This window comes from Fringilla coelebs (genome assembly GCF_963513975.1).
Source record: "Fringilla coelebs genome assembly, chromosome: Z".
NCBI classification, from domain to species: Eukaryota; Metazoa; Chordata; class Aves; order Passeriformes; family Fringillidae; genus Fringilla; species Fringilla coelebs.
In genome coordinates, this window is record NC_140031.1 from 159688 (window position 1) to 176792 (window position 17105).

Consider the following 17105-nt stretch of genomic DNA (forward strand, 5'->3'; position numbering starts at 1 on the left):
AAAATATTCTTTCATATTCATATTCAGATGTAAAATGAATATTGATCTCTATTCATGTATACACTTCTATTTCTAAATAAATTCATATTCTATATTACATCTATTGCTATTACTTCCATTCATTTACATATCTTTATAGATTGATTATATATTTCTGGTTTAGATTTTTGCTTCTGTAACACTTCTATTATTTAAAATAAATCTCCTGCCTCTACCCCCAACACAGCTGAGAAAAACCCACAACCTTTCTTTTAAACAATATTTAAATAGACTTTATTTCTATCATTTTTCATATTTATATTCCCATTTCTATTTATAATGTATATTGTTGTCTAATATTTATACCTTTGTAATTATAAATTTCAATTATATATAAATTTATATTCTATTTTACATGTATTCCACTGCTTAGATTTATTTATACATTCTGTAACACTGACGTTATTTAGAATAGCCCCCCTGCATCTACCCCAAAAAAAGCCAAATAGAATTCCTTTGTTTTCAACTGTATTTAAATTTTTTTTTAAATTTTTACATATTTATACTCACAATGATATTTATCATTTATATTGCCATTTAATGTTATTTATATTCTATATTACATCTATTCATATTACTTACATATGTTTATATTTATATTTTAATTACAGTTATATATCTTTATCTATTTATTATACATTTCTATATTTAGATATACATTTCTAAAATACTTATATTATTTGAAATGAAAACCCTGCCTCACACCCAATAAAAACCAAAGACACCCCTTGATTTAAATCATATTTAAACTTTAAAAATTATTTTATTTTTCATCATTCTATTTAAAATTGTTATTTATTATACTTATCGATATTATATATATGAGATTACCTATTAATATAATAATAGATATATCATTTTTCTATTAGATATTTCTTTTACTAATATTTATTTATATCAAGTATTTATAAGTATTGGTATATATATTATAAGTGTGAATTGATATTTTTATATTATCTATGAAAACCCAAACCTATAGCACAATAAAAACCAAAAAATCCCCAATTTATTTTAACTACATTGAAACATTTTATCTTTACAATCTGTTTTTATATATTCCTGTATTTATATCATAGACTAAAATTTTCATCGATTACAATGTTACAATAATACATTACACTATAGGTTTATATATTTATCTATCTGTCTTCTATATTTATGTTCACCACTATCATATGATATTTATTTTTAAGTTTATAGTTGTTTTTATTTTAAACTATGGATCAAACCGTACAAGATCACTTACCTAGCAAATCAGGACCACAGAAACGCTGCCCCTCGGTCAGCACCGGTGCGCTCATCCCGTCGCAGCGTATCCAAACAAAACCCGTTTCTATTGCTAGCAGAACAAAGATCTCACAACATTTAACCCTGCTAAAAACTCAAAGAGCCCGAACTAGAAATGAAATTTAAAACCCCCACTATAACTGGCCCAAAACCTCTACACATCCTAATCCTAAACTTCCTCCTAAACCAGTATCTCAAAAACAGAAAAAAATCAAAATACACACTGGAAATGAAATAACTGCCAATAAAAACAAACACCCAAAAAAAACCCAAACAAACAAACCAAAAAAAAAAACCCCAAAACAACAAAAAAAAACCCAAAAACCAAACCAACTCAGTCAATTCAAAACTGCACTACTGACTCTAAACATTACTACAAAAAGCCCCCAAAGCTCTACCTTTATGCTAACTCACAAGTAATAACCAATCATCTATAAAAGTTCTCAGAAATTTAAAAAAAATCATTAAAAGCATAAAAATTAAAAATCTAAACTATTAAAATACTAAAAAATATCACTACCCAAATTAAAAAAATATTGCCTATAAAAACCCAACATAGAAACGCCCCTGTCCCCAAAAATAAAACCAAAAAAACTCGTCCAACACAAATAAATCGGAACTCGGGAACACTAAAACCATCACGTTCAAGAAGCACACCATGGCCCTTAGAATACACCAAGCAGAAACAACATAAAACAATACAGTCATTTCTTAAAAACCACCCTAAAACCGCTACAGTAAAAAATACCCTTTCAAAAATTAAAAACTGCATCTAACAAAAGCCATCTAATCAATTACCACCCAAAACTCCAGCACCCGAGCTAGCCCTACCAAATCTCTATGTTTACACATGCAATCAACAACACCAAAATCCCAGTAATACGTACCAGAAGTCTATTACAGAAACCTCCTGAAATTAATCCTACCTCAAATACAAACCAAGCCATCCATAAAGTCAGCTTGACTCAAAAAACAAATTGCACAGAGTTCATAATACCAAAATAGAAAATAACACAGCATACACCACCAATGAATATATTATTGAAGGACAAAAAAAAACACACTTTTTTTTCTTTTTTATTTTTTCTTCTATTAGCTAGAACAAAAGATGTTGCCAGGGCTGTAACAACAACTTCTCCTCCTTCCTCTTCTTCTGAAACATCCCATCTCCTTCCAAAATTCCTTACAACTTCCGAGTTTGAATCCAAGCAAAAAGCAAAACTCGTGCTCTTGTCCTTTGGATGCTCCTGTCAGATTCTCCGTGTCACTCCGTGTCTTCTTACACTTCCAGTCTTCATGCTGTCCTGCCAGGATGAGTTTCACAGACGAACTGGCACGTGTTATACAGAGCATTTCCCTCCCTCCCTCCCAACCCAGAGCTGGTTCCCTTAGTGCACTTCAAGAAATTGCAAGCCTGCAATGGTGCACACTCATCTCAAGGCTCACAGCAAGCATGCAGGAGCTCAGGCTCTCTCGATTCCACGGGGCTGTGCCTTAGGCAGCTGAGAAAACTTCTGATGACCCTCTGTTCCAATGCACTGGAATGCAAACTCAGCTCCATCTCAGAGCCTCAGTGGGAGGCAGGAGCACATCTGGCTGACCCACAAAAAATCCCTTCCTGGGTGGGGGCATTGTGCTGGAAAGGGGAAACACCTTCTACTGAACAGCAGCTCAGAAACAACCCTTTCCTAATGTTACCTGCTCCACTTGACAGCTCAGTAACACAAGTCTAATCTAATTTTATCCCTGCTGCTAGAATTCTGTAGGAAAAGGTCTGATGAGCAGCGACAAAGGCTTCACTCCCTGCCACACAGCCTGCGACACCCCGGAGAGAGCAGGGCAGCAAAATCCCCAAACTCCTCTTGCCATGGGGAAGGGGAGAGGATTACTGTGGGAGGCACAAAAAGAAGGGAAATGGTCCTAGAAATGCACAGACATTTGCTTTCAGAAGCCCAGAGTTAAGGGTCTTCTCTAGGAAGCCAGACGTGACATGATATTCCTAAGATTTTCTGCTTCATTGAAGGAAATGTATGTGTATATACACACACTTATAAATGGACATACGGCTTTTTTTTTTTCTTTCTTTCTTTTGACAATCCAAGAATGATTTCCCGTCTCGAGTCACTTAGGAAGAAATGGCCCCTGTGACTCAGGACAGAGGGGCTGCCTGCTCTTTTGATCATGACAGCTTTTGGGTTCACCCTGGAAGCAGGAGCAGCCAGGGCTGAGGCTCAGCAGAGACTGACCCGGGCCAGCCCCCTCCTCACCTCCCTGTGTCACAGTGACTTCCAGGCAGAAGGATGCAAAGCAGCTTTTTGTCTTTTCTCTTGAGTGCCAACAGGTAAAACACGTAGGCTTTGAAATAACCAATTACCCTCTCTTTGAGCTATCCCAAGGACGGTTTTAAAGAAAAGACAGAGGATTGCTGGTAAATCCCTATGGGATAAGGAAGAAAGCAGCAAGGATCCGAGGCCGGGAGCGTTGCCAGGCAGTGCCACGTCCCTGCCACCTTGTCACGAGGCACACACCTGCAAAGTCCCAAAGCCTGCAAGCCCTGGAGCTGTCACACGGATGGACCCGGTTCTCTTCCCGGATGCCCAGAGGGAAACCTGAGGGCAGGTGTCCACCCTGAGGCTGCACACAGAGCCCCGGGCAGGGATGGAGCCACTGACTGCTCTCTGAGGACGAGACCCTCCCTGCAGGTGACACTGGCTTGTCCCCTCCCCGGGGGACAGGGACCTCCAAGGCCTATGACCAGCCTCACTCTGTCAGCATCCAGAGGCTGTGGTAGAGCCAGGGGAGTCAAGGCTTTCCAGAACCATAGGATCCTTCAGGTTGGAAAAGCCCTCTGAGGTCATCCAGCCCAGCTGCTGCCCCGGCACTGCCAAGCCCCTCCCAAATCAGGTCCCTAAACACCACATCTTGACATCCTTTAAATGTCTCCGGGGACGGGGGCTTCCCCGCCCAGCCTGCTCCCGTGCCTGACCACCCTGTCAGTGAAGGAATTGTTCCTCGAATCCAACCTGAGCCTTCCCTGCTGCAGCTTGAGGCCATTTCCTCTGGTCCTGTCGCTTCTTACCGGGGAGATCTCGGAACTTAAACCTTCCCTGCTCGTGACCTCGGAGGTGTCTGGCTTGGCTGGATGAGAGGAGAAACGCCGCCACCACGGGAAGGGGAGCTCAGGAGGTCCCACACCAAGGCAGGGGGAGCAGCAGTCCTCACCGCAGCTCACACGTCACTTCTCAGTGACCGGCTCTGCTTTTCCTCCCGCGCAGATCTCTGCAGAGCGCTCCAAAACCGCCTGTTGGGAGGAAGGGGGAGAAATAGGTTAGCCAAGTTTTTGACCCAGGCTTATCTGATGTCTTTGCCTGCTTTGCCTCACTGCAGCTCCAGATCAACAGATCAACTCCATCCCCACTGCCTGCAGAGCTGGCAGGTGCCAGGCCAGCTCTGCTCCTCCTTCAAGTCGTTCCCAAACCTGCTGGAAGAACTGAAGGCTACTGTGGCGTTCCATTGCTCTGCTTTACCCGAAAAAGATCTCTCCGTGCTGCTATCCCTCCGTGGCAAGGGCCTTTCTGTCTCACACACTCGGTGACACAAGGCTACACGGAGCTGCAGCGGCCTCTGCTCCGGGTTCTCTGCTCCAGGTTCTCTTCCTCCTCTGGCACCTGGCTGGCACAGGCTGCTCGGAGATGCTGTGCCTGCCCCACGCCTTGAAGTGTCCATTGGTGCTCTGGGATGAGGCTCTGAGCAAGCTGGCCTAGGCAAAGACGTCCCTGCCCACGGCAGCAGCCTTGGAACGAGGTGATCTTTTGAGACCCTTCCAACCGGAATGATTCCATCATTCTAGGAACTCAAAAAACCTGGGGAATAAATCTGTAAAGGTCACTAAACACATAAAAGCACATCCCCAGTGATCCAGTACTCACCAGCCCATCCGGCCAAGGTCAGAGCCCTCTGCCCACCGAGGACACGGCAACCAGCACGGACACAAGTTCACCGGCACAAGGAGGCGGCGGGACGGGACGGGCGACTCGCCTCACCTTTTCAAGCTGGCGGCACAAAGGGCGGGCAGCGCCGGGACCCCGCTCCGCCTCCTGCGCCGCCCCGGCGGGATTTTCGGGCACGCGGTCGCTTCCACCGCCCGGAGCGGGGCGCGCACGGGGCTCGGGGAGCGCAGCCCTGTTCCGACGCCGCTCGCCCGCCCCCGCCCGCTGCCCCCGGCCCGCGGAGCGCTGCCACCGCGCCTCCGCCGCCCGCCGAAACCGGCCCCGCCCCGCCATTCTTCTCAGCCGCGGCGTCCCTTTGCGCTCCAGAATGCCCGTCACCCCTCCCCTCACAGACACCGACCCGCCCGCCGCTCGCTCCCGCCACCCCTCCACCTTCCCCGGCACCCAGCGGCGAGGGGCAGGGCGCTGGCTCGGGGCGGGGGGGTGCCTGCGGTACCACTCCCTGTCCCCAAGGCAGCAGACTTACCGGAGACTGCGATTCCCCCCCCCCCCCCCCCCCCCATCTCGAGAAGGTCAAGCGCGTCCGCGACACGCCGTCCCCAACCCGACGGCTGCGAAAGGACCCCGGCAGAGATAGGCGTTTACCCTGCTGCCTGTCAGAGACCCGCCCAAATACGCCCGCCCGCCCGCCGCGCCGCTGACCACACAGCCCGCGTCCGGGGCACTCGAAACGCCGCAAAAAATCCCACCGGCGCCGCCATGGCGTCGGGTTTCCGTACAGGCAACTCGGTTAAACGGACCGGGGGCCTTCGATTTGCCCGCGCTTTTTCGCCGCCATATCGAGAAGGTCAAGCGAGTCCGCGACACCCGCGGCATGCCACTCCCAACATGGCGGCCTGGCGGCTGCCTGCCGCTGCGCCGCTGCAGTACCGCGCTCTGCCCACAGGGCGGCAGCACTGCCGCCCACCCCAGCCGGGGGCCGCCGCGCGCCTCGGGGCTGCGGGCAGGGAAGGCGGCGAAAAAGAACAGGGCGGAGCTCCGCCAAAAACTCCTCCGAAATAAACGCCAAAAAACAACCCCACCCCTGCCTCTAACCCAACAGGCTTAAAAAAAAAAAAAAAAAAAAAACCAAAAAAAAAAAAAAAAAAAAACATACAACTGAACCACCAACAATTTCTTTAAAAAAATATTTAAATATTTTACATTTTTTTTCAAAATATTGTTTCATATTTGTATTCACAATTATATTTGTCATGTATATTGATGTATTATGTTGATTTATAAATTTATTTTTCTAATTTGTATTTAGATATTAATTTAAACTCTATATTTTATCTATTCCTATTCCTTAGATGTATTTCTATGTTTTTATACATATTTTTATCTATTGATTATATATTTCTGGTTAAGATTTTTTGCTTCTGTAAACATTATATTATTTCAAATGAAGCCCCTGCCTCTACCCAAAAAAAAACAAAGCAAAAGGAACCCCTTTCTTTTCAACAGTATTTAAAGTTTTTTTAAAAATTATATTTTTCATCTTAATACTCACATTTACATTTCTAATTTTTAATAATATGTAGTGTTATTTGTGTTCTATATTACCTGTCTTCCTATTATTTATATAGTTATATATTTTTATTTCGATCTATGTTTTAAAATCTTGTTTATATATTTGTATATATTTAGAAATAGAAAACAACAATATCTATATTCATAGTCTTTAAAATAAAATCCTGCCTCTAGCCGAATAAGTACCAAAAAAACCCCACAACTCCTTCTTGTAAACAATATTTAAATAGATATGTTTCTATATTTATATTATATTTTAGTTTAAAATGTATATTTATGGATAACATTTATTTATAGATTTATATTTTCTATTTATTTATAAATTTATATTCTGTATTACATCCACTCGTATTACTTATATATATTTTTAATATGTTTCTACATATGCTTGTATATCAATTGTATATCTCTGTTTAAGATTTTTACTTCTGTAACACTTCTATTATTTAAAAAAACAACCCTACCTCTAACCCAAATAAAAGCCGAGAACAACCCGTTTATTTTTAAGTGTATTTAAGTTTGTTTTTTTGATTATGGTTTTCAGATTTATACCCACATTTACATTTAAATGTATATTAATGTACGGTGCTATTTGTGTTCTATACTACATCTCTTCCTATTATTTATATTTATGTATATATTGTGTTTCTATATCTATATTAATATATTGATTACATATTTCTATATTTCAAAATATAGAACAATACTACCTATAATCATATTATTTAAAGTAAAAACCCTGCCCCTAACCAAATGGAAACAAAAAAAGCCCTTTCTTTTAAATTATATTGATATATTTTTATATTTATATTTTTCATATTTATAGTGACATTTAAATTTACAATTTTTATTGCCCTATAATGTTATTTATAGTCTATATTACATCTCTTCAATTACTTTCTTATATTTATATTTAAAATTAAATTTCTAATTTAGTTCTATTTATATATATTTTTACATATTTCATATATTTCTATATTTAGATATACATTCCTAGATTACTTCTATTAATAAAAATAGACTACCTTCCTCTAACCAAATAAAAACCAAAGACCCCCTTTATTTACACCATATTAAAGATTTTAAAATAATTTGATTATTCATAACTATATTCACAACTACTTCTGTAATTTTTTTTTTCTATTTATAGATATTATATATATTATAGAGAAGACCTTTTATTATAACAATAAAAAATTATTTTTATATTGGGTAGTTTTATTACTTATTATTATTTATATTAAATGTTTCTAGGTATCGGTATGCATAATATATATTTGAATAGTTGGATTGCTATTTTTATCTTCTTTATATTTATATTATTTTAAGATAACCCCAGCCAATAACCTAATAAAATCCAAACATTCCACAATTTATTTTAAACTACAATTTAACGTTTCTATATTTACAATCTATGTTTATATGTCTCTGTATAGAAATATATCATCTTACCGGCCTTTTTGCAGTCTGTTCCACCGGCTGGAGAGGGGCAGGGCGCTGACGCGGGCTCTGCAATACCACTCTCTGTCCACAAGGCGGCAGACTAACCGGGGACGAGGCCTTCGAGTTGCCCGCCCTTTTCGCCGCCACATTGAGAAGGTCAAGCGCGTCCGCGACATCGGCGACCCGCCACTCCCAACATGGCGGCCGCGACAGGACCCGCAGCAGGGATAGGCGTTTTCGCAGATGCCTGTCGGAAACCCGCCGAAATACGCCCGCTCGCCGCGCCGCTGACCACACAGCCCGCGTCCGCGGCACTCGAAACGCCGCAGAAAATCCCACCGGCGCCGCCATGGCGTCGGGTTTCCGTACAGGCAGTTCGGTTAGACGGTCTGGGGGCCTTCGAGTTGCCCGCCCTTTTCGCCGCCACATTGAGAAGGTCAAGCGAGTCCGCGACATCGGCGACCTGCCACTCCCAACATGGCGGCCGCGACAGGACCCGCAGCAGGGATAGGCGTTTTCGCAGATGCCTGTCGGAAACCCGCCCAAATACGCCCGCCCGCCGCGCCGCTGACCACACAGCCCGCGTTCGGGGCACTCGAAACGCCGCAGAAAATCCCACCGGCGCCGCCATGGCGTCGGGTTTCCGTACAGGCAACTCGGTTAAACGGACCGGGGGCCTTCGATTTGCCCGCGCTTTTTCGCCGCCATATCGAGAAGGTCAAGCGAGTCCGCGACACCCGCGGCATGCCACTCCCAACATGGCGGCCCGGCGGCTGCCTGCCGCTGCGCCGCTGCAGTACCGCGCTCTGCCCACAGGGTGGCAGCACTGCCGCACACCCCAGCCGGGGGCAGCGGGCAGGGAAGGCGGCAAAAAAGAACGGGGCCGAGCCCCGCCAAAAACTCCTCCGAAATAAATGCCAAAAAACAACCCCGAAAAAAAAAAAATCCTCTGCCTCTAACCCAACAGGATTAAAAAACAAAAACAAAAACAACAACAACAACAACAACAACAAAAAAACGAAACCAAAAAAAACCCCCAAAACCACCTGACAATATCTTTAAAAAAATATTGAAATAGTTTTAAATTTTTTTTTCAAAATATTCTTTCATATTCATATTCAGATGTAAAATGAATATTGATCTCTATTCATGTATACACTTCTATTTCTAAATAAATTCATATTCTATATTACATCTATTGCTATTACTTCCATTCATTTACATATCTTTATAGATTGATTATATATTTCTGGTTTAGATTTTTGCTTCTGTAACACTTCTATTATTTAAAATAAATCTCCTGCCTCTACCCCCAACACAGCTGAGAAAAACCCGCAACCTTTCTTTTAAACAATATTTAAATAGACTTTATTTCTATCATTTTTCATATTTATATTCCCATTTCTATTTATAATGTATATTGTTGTCTAATATTTATACCTTTGTAATTATAAATTTCAATTATATATAAATTTATATTCTATTTTACATGTATTCCACTGCTTAGATTTATTTATACATTCTGTAACACTGACGTTATTTAGAATAGCCCCCCTGCATCTACCCCAAAAAAAGCCAAATAGAATTCCTTTGTTTTCAACTGTATTTAAATTTTTTTTTAAATTTTTACATATTTATACTCACAATGATATTTATCATTTATATTGCCATTTAATGTTATTTATATTCTATATTACATCTATTCATATTACTTACATATGTTTATATTTATATTTTAATTACAGTTATATATCTTTATCTATTTATTATACATTTCTATATTTAGATATACATTTCTAAAATACTTATATTATTTGAAATGAAAACCCTGCCTCACACCCAATAAAAACCAAAGACACCCCTTGATTTAAATCATATTTAAACTTTAAAAATTATTTTATTTTTCATCATTCTATTTAAAATTGTTATTTATTATACTTATCGATATTATATATATGAGATTACCTATTAATATAATAATAGATATATCATTTTTCTATTAGATATTTCTTTTACTAATATTTATTTATATCAAGTATTTATAAGTATTGGTATATATATTATAAGTGTGAATTGATATTTTTATATTATCTATGAAAACCCAAACCTATAGCACAATAAAAACCAAAAAATCCCCAATTTATTTTAACTACATTGAAACATTTTATCTTTACAATCTGTTTTTATATATTCCTGTATTTATATCATAGACTAAAATTTTCATCGATTACAATGTTACAATAATACATTACACTATAGGTTTATATATTTATCTATCTGTCTTCTATATTTATGTTCACCACTATCATATGATATTTATTTTTAAGTTTATAGTTGTTTTTATTTTAAACTATGGATCAAACCGTACAAGATCACTTACCTAGCAAATCAGGACCACAGAAACGCTGCCCCTCGGTCAGCACCGGTGCGCTCATCCCGTCGCAGCGTATCCAAACAAAACCCGTTTCTATTGCTAGCAGAACAAAGATCTCACAACATTTAACCCTGCTAAAAACTCAAAGAGCCCGAACTAGAAATGAAATTTAAAACCCCCACTATAACTGGCCCAAAACCTCTACACATCCTAATCCTAAACTTCCTCCTAAACCAGTATCTCAAAAACAGAAAAAAATCAAAATACACACTGGAAATGAAATAACTGCCAATAAAAACAAACACCCAAAAAAAACCCAAACAAACAAACCAAAAAAAAAAACCCCAAAACAACAAAAAAAAACCCAAAAACCAAACCAACTCAGTCAATTCAAAACTGCACTACTGACTCTAAACATTACTACAAAAAGCCCCCAAAGCTCTACCTTTATGCTAACTCACAAGTAATAACCAATCATCTATAAAAGTTCTCAGAAATTTAAAAAAAATCATTAAAAGCATAAAAATTAAAAATCTAAACTATTAAAATACTAAAAAATATCACTACCCAAATTAAAAAAATATTGCCTATAAAAACCCAACATAGAAACGCCCCTGTCCCCAAAAATAAAACCAAAAAAACTCGTCCAACACAAATAAATCGGAACTCGGGAACACTAAAACCATCACGTTCAAGAAGCACACCATGGCCCTTAGAATACACCAAGCAGAAACAACATAAAACAATACAGTCATTTCTTAAAAACCACCCTAAAACCGCTACAGTAAAAAATACCCTTTCAAAAATTAAAAACTGCATCTAACAAAAGCCATCTAATCAATTACCACCCAAAACTCCAGCACCCGAGCTAGCCCTACCAAATCTCTATGTTTACACATGCAATCAACAACACCAAAATCCCAGTAATACGTACCAGAAGTCTATTACAGAAACCTCCTGAAATTAATCCTACCTCAAATACAAACCAAGCCATCCATAAAGTCAGCTTGACTCAAAAAACAAATTGCACAGAGTTCATAATACCAAAATAGAAAATAACACAGCATACACCACCAATGAATATATTATTGAAGGACAAAAAAAAACACACTTTTTTTTCTTTTTTATTTTTTCTTCTATTAGCTAGAACAAAAGATGTTGCCAGGGCTGTAACAACAACTTCTCCTCCTTCCTCTTCTTCTGAAACATCCCATCTCCTTCCAAAATTCCTTACAACTTCCGAGTTTGAATCCAAGCAAAAAGCAAAACTCGTGCTCTTGTCCTTTGGATGCTCCTGTCAGATTCTCCGTGTCACTCCGTGTCTTCTTACACTTCCAGTCTTCATGCTGTCCTGCCAGGATGAGTTTCACAGACGAACTGGCACGTGTTATACAGAGCATTTCCCTCCCTCCCTCCCAACCCAGAGCTGGTTCCCTTAGTGCACTTCAAGAAATTGCAAGCCTGCAATGGTGCACACTCATCTCAAGGCTCACAGCAAGCATGCAGGAGCTCAGGCTCTCTCGATTCCACGGGGCTGTGCCTTAGGCAGCTGAGAAAACTTCTGATGACCCTCTGTTCCAATGCACTGGAATGCAAACTCAGCTCCATCTCAGAGCCTCAGTGGGAGGCAGGAGCACATCTGGCTGACCCACAAAAAATCCCTTCCTGGGTGGGGGCATTGTGCTGGAAAGGGGAAACACGTTCTACTGAACAGCAGCTCAGAAACAACCCTTTCCTAATGTTACCTGCTCCACTTGACAGCTCAGTAACACAAGTCTAATCTAATTTTATCCCTGCTGCTAGAATTCTGTAGGAAAAGGTCTGATGAGCAGCGACAAAGGCTTCACTCCCTGCCACACAGCCTGCGACACCCCGGAGAGAGCAGGGCAGCAAAATCCCCAAACTCCTTTTGCCATGGGGAAGGGGAGAGGATTACTGTGGGAGGCACAAAAAGAAGGGAAAGGGTCCTATAAATGCACAGACATTTGCTTTCAGAAGCCCAGAGTTAAGGGTCTTCTCTAGGAAGCCAGACGTGACATGATATTCCTAAGATTTTCTGCTTCATTGAAGGAAATGTATGTGTATATACACACACTTATAAATGGACATACGGCTTTTTTTTTTCTTTCTTTCTTTTGACAATCCAAGAATGATTTCCCGTCTCGAGTCACTTAGGAAGAAATGGCCCCTGTGACTCAGGACAGAGGGGCTGCCTGCTCTTTTGATCATGACAGCTTTTGGGTTCACCCTGGAAGCAGGAGCAGCCAGGGCTGAGGCTCAGCAGAGACTGACCCGGGCCAGCCCCCTCCTCACCTCCCTGTGTCACAGTGACTCCCAGGCAGAAGGATGCAAAGCAGCTTTTTGTCTTTTCTCTTGAGTGCCAACAGGTAAAACACGTAGGCTTTGAAATAACCAATTACCCTCTCTTTGAGCTATCCCAAGGACGGTTTTAAAGAAAAGACAGAGGATTGCTGGTAAATCCCTATGGGATAAGGAAGAAAGCAGCAAGGATCCGAGGCCGGGAGCGTTGCCAGGCAGTGCCACGTCCCTGCCACCTTGTCACGAGGCACACACCTGCAAAGTCCCAAAGCCTGCAAGCCCTGGAGCTGTCACACGGATGGACCCGGTTCTCTTCCCGGATGCCCGGAGGGAAACCTGAGGGCAGGTGTCCACCCTGAGGCTGCACACAGAGCCCCGGGCAGGGATGGAGCCACTGACTGCTCTCTGAGGACGAGACCCTCCCTGCAGGTGACACTGCCTTGTCCCCTCCCTGGGAGACAGGGACCTCCAAGGCCTATGACCAGCCTCACTCTGTCAGCATCCAGAGGCTGTGGTAGAGCCAGGGGAGTCAAGGCTTTCCAGAACCATAGGATCCTTCAGGTTGGAAAAGCCCTCTGAGGTCATCCAGCCCAGCTGCTGCCCCGGCACTGCCAAGCCCCTCCCAAATCAGGTCCCTAAACACCACATCTTGACATCCTTTAAATGTCTCCGGGGATGGGGGCTTCCCCGCCCAGCCTGCTCCCGTGCCTGACCACCCTGTCAGTGAAGGAATTGTTCCTCGAATCCAACCTGAGCCTTCCCTGCTGCAGCTTGAGGCCATTTCCTCTGGTCCTGTCGCTTCTTACCGGGGAGATCTCGGAACTTAAACCTTCCCCGCTCGTGACCTCGGAGGTGTCTGGCTTGGCTGGATGAGAGGAGAAACGCCGCCACCACGGGAAGGGGAGCTCAGGAGGTCCCACACCAAGGCAGGGGGAGCAGCAGTCCTCACCGCAGCTCACCCGTCACTTCTCAGTGACCGGCTCTGCTTTTCCTCCCGCGCAGATCTCTGCAGAGCGCTCCAAAACAGCCTGTTGGGAGGAAGGGGGAGAAATAGGTTAGCCAAGTTTTTGACCCGGGCTTATCTGATGTCTTTGCCTGCTTTGCCTCACTGCAGCTCCAGATCAACAGATCAACTCCATCCCCACTGCCTGCAGAGCTGGCAGGTGCCAGGCCAGCTCTGCTCCTCCCTCAAGTCGTTCCCAAACCTGCTGGAAGAACTGAAGGCTACTGTGGCGTTCCATTGCTCTGCTTTACCCGAAAAAGATCTCTCCGTGCTGCTATCCCTCCGTGGCAAGGGCCCTTCTGTCTCACACACTCGGTGACACAAGGCTACACGGAGCTGCAGCGGCCTCTGCTCCGGGTTCTCTGCTCCAGGTTCTCTTCCTCCTCTGGCACCTGGCTGGCACAGGCTGCTCAGAGATGCTGTGCCTGCCCCACGCCTTGAAGTGTCCATTGGTGCTCTGGGATGAGGCTCTGAGCAAGCTGGCCTAGGCAAAGACGTCCCTGCCCACGGCAGCAGCCTTGGAACGAGGTGATCTTTTGAGACCCTTCCAACCGGAATGATTCCATCATTCTAGGAACTCAAAAAACCTGGGGAATAAATCTGTAAAGGTCACTAAACACATAAAAGCACATCCCCAGTGATCCAGTACTCACCAGCCCATCCGGCCAAGGCCAGAGCCCTCTGCCCACCGAGGACACGGCAACCAGCACGGACACAAGTTCACCGGCACAGGGAGGCGGCGGGACGGGACGGGCGACTCGCCTCACCTTTTCAAGCTGGCGGCACAAAGGGCGGGCAGCGCCGGGACCCCGCTCCGCCTCCTGCGCCGCCCCGGCGGGATTTTCGGGCACGCGGTCGCTTCCACCGCCCGGAGCGGGGCGCGCACGGGGCTCGGGGGGCGCCGCCCTGTTCCGACGCCGCTCGCCCGCCCCCGCCCGCTGCCCCCGGCCCGCGGAGCGCTGCCACCGCGCCTCCGCCGCCCGCCGAAACCGGCCCCGCCCCGCCATTCTTCTCAGCCGCGGCGTCCCTTTCCGCTCCGGAATGCCCGTCACCCCTCCCCTCACAGACACCGACCCGCCCGCCGCTCGCTCCCGCCGCCCCTCCACCTTCCCCGGCACCCAGCGGCGAGGGGCAGGGCGCTGGCTCGGGGCGGGGGGCTGCCTGCGGTACCGCTGCCCGTCCCCAAGGCAGCAGACTTACCGGAGACTGCGATTTCCCCCCCCCCCATCTCGAGAAGGTCAAGCGCGTCCGCGACACGCCGTCCCCAACCCGACGGCTGCGAAAGGACCCCGGCAGAGATAGGCGTTTACCCTGCTGCCTGTCAGAGACCCGCCCAAATACGCCCGCCCGCCCGCCGCGCCGCTGACCACACAGCCCGCGTCCGGGGCACTCGAAACGCCGCAGAAAATCCCACCGGCGCCGCCGTGGCGTCGGGTTTCCGTACAGGCAACTCGGTTAAACGGACCGGGGGCCTTCGATTTGCCCGCGCTTTTTCGCCGCCATATCGAGAAGGTCAAGCGAGTCCGCGACACCCGCGGCATGCCACTCCCAACATGGCGGCCTGGCGGCTGCCTGCCGCTGCGCCGCTGCAGTACCGCGCTCTGCCCACAGGGCGGCAGCACTGCCGCCCACCCCAGCCGGGGGCCGCCGCGCGCCTCGGGGCTGCGGGCAGGGAAGGCGGCGAAAAAGAACAAGGGCGGAGCCCCGCCAAAAACTCCTCCGGAATAAACGCCAAAAAACAACCCCACCCCTGCCTCTAACCCAACAGGCTTAAAAAAAAAAAAACAAAAAAACTGAACCACCAACAATTTCTTTTAAAAAATATTTAAATATTTTACATTTTTTTTCAAAATATTGTTTCATATTTGTATTCACAATTATATTTATCATGTATATTGATGTATTATGTTGATTTATAAATTTATTTTTCTAATTTGTATTTAGATATTAATTTAAACTCTATATTTTATCTATTCCTATTCCTTAGATGTATTTCTATGTTTTTATACATATTTTTATCTATTGATTATATATTTCTGGTTAAGATTTTTTGCTTCTGTAAACATTATATTATTTCAAATGAAGCCCCTGCCTCTCCCCAAAAAAATAAAAAGCAAAAGGAACCCCTTTCTTTTCAACAGTATTTAAAGTTTTTTTTAAAATTATATTTTTCATCTTAATACTCACATTTACATTTCTAATTTTTAATAATATGTAGTGTTATTTGTGTTCTATATTACCTGTCTTCCTATTATTTATATAGTTATATATTTTTATTTCGATCTATGTTTTAAAATCTTGTTTATATATTTGTATATATTTAGAAATAGAAAACAACAATATCTATATTCATAGTCTTTAAAATAAAATCCTGCCTCTAGCCGAATAAGTACCAAAAAAACCCCACAACTCCTTCTTGTAAACAATATTTAAATAGATATGTTTCTATATTTATATTATATTTTAGTTTAAAATGTATATTTATGGATAACATTTATTTATAGATTTATATTTTCTATTTATTTATAAATTTATATTCTGTATTACATCCACTCCTATTACTTATATATATTTTTAATATGTTTCTACATATGCTTGTATATCAATTGTATATCTCTGTTTAAGATTTTTACTTCTGTAACACTTCTATTATTTAAAAAAACAACCCTACCTCTAACCCAAATAAAAGCCGAGAACAACCCGTTTATTTTTAAGTGTATTTAAGTTTGTTTTTTTGATTATGGTTTTCAGATTTATACCCACATTTACATTTAAATGTATATTAATGTACGGTGCTATTTGTGTTCTATACTACATCTCTTCCTATTATTTATATTTATGTATATATTGTGTTTCTATATCTATATTAATATATTGATTACATATTTCTATATTTCAAAATATAGAACAATACTACCTATAATCATATTATTTAAAGTAAAAACCCTGCCCCTAACCAAATGGAAACAAAAAAAGCCCTTTCTTTTAAATTATATTGATATATTTTTATATTTATATTTTTCATATTTATAGTGACATTTAAATTTACAATTTTTATTGCCCTATAATGTTATTTATAGTCTATATTACATCTCTTCAATTACTTTCTTATATTTAT

The 17105-nt window shown here is 42.8% G+C and overlaps 1 protein-coding gene and 1 long non-coding RNA gene across 7 annotated transcripts; both read right to left on the reverse strand.

The window, feature by feature from the left end:
* Positions 1-2389: 2389 nt before the first annotated feature.
* Positions 2390-5880, reverse strand: LOC311165625. Of its 2 annotated transcripts, none has more exons than XR_014616935.1 (3): positions 5803-5880; positions 4406-5378; positions 2390-2630 (listed from the first exon to the last, which is right to left on the reverse strand). It is a non-coding gene; the product is annotated as an uncharacterized lncRNA (long non-coding RNA). The 2 variants fall into 2 exon arrangements; XR_014616936.1 differs by lacking the exon at positions 5803-5880 and having other exon boundaries at positions 4406-4627; positions 4854-5599.
* Positions 5881-12141: 6261 nt separating this feature from the next.
* Positions 12142-15258, reverse strand: LOC311165634 (uncharacterized protein). 5 transcript variants are annotated; one of them, XR_014616938.1, is made up of 3 exons: positions 15188-15258; positions 14239-14574; positions 12142-14012 (listed from the first exon to the last, which is right to left on the reverse strand). XR_014616938.1 is itself a non-coding variant. In XM_084225797.1 (2 exons), exons 1-2 carry the CDS (start codon positions 14992-14994, stop codon positions 13947-13949), a joined length of 420 nt encoding a protein of 139 aa, XP_084081923.1. In that variant the 5' UTR covers positions 14995-15059; the 3' UTR covers positions 12142-13946. The 5 variants fall into 5 exon arrangements, 1 of the variants encoding a protein (XP_084081923.1); XR_014616939.1 differs by lacking the exon at positions 14239-14574 and adding an exon at positions 14641-14763 and having other exon boundaries at positions 15188-15257; XR_014616940.1 differs by having other exon boundaries at positions 14239-14763; positions 15188-15257.
* Between the last annotated feature and the right edge of the window lie 1847 nt (positions 15259-17105).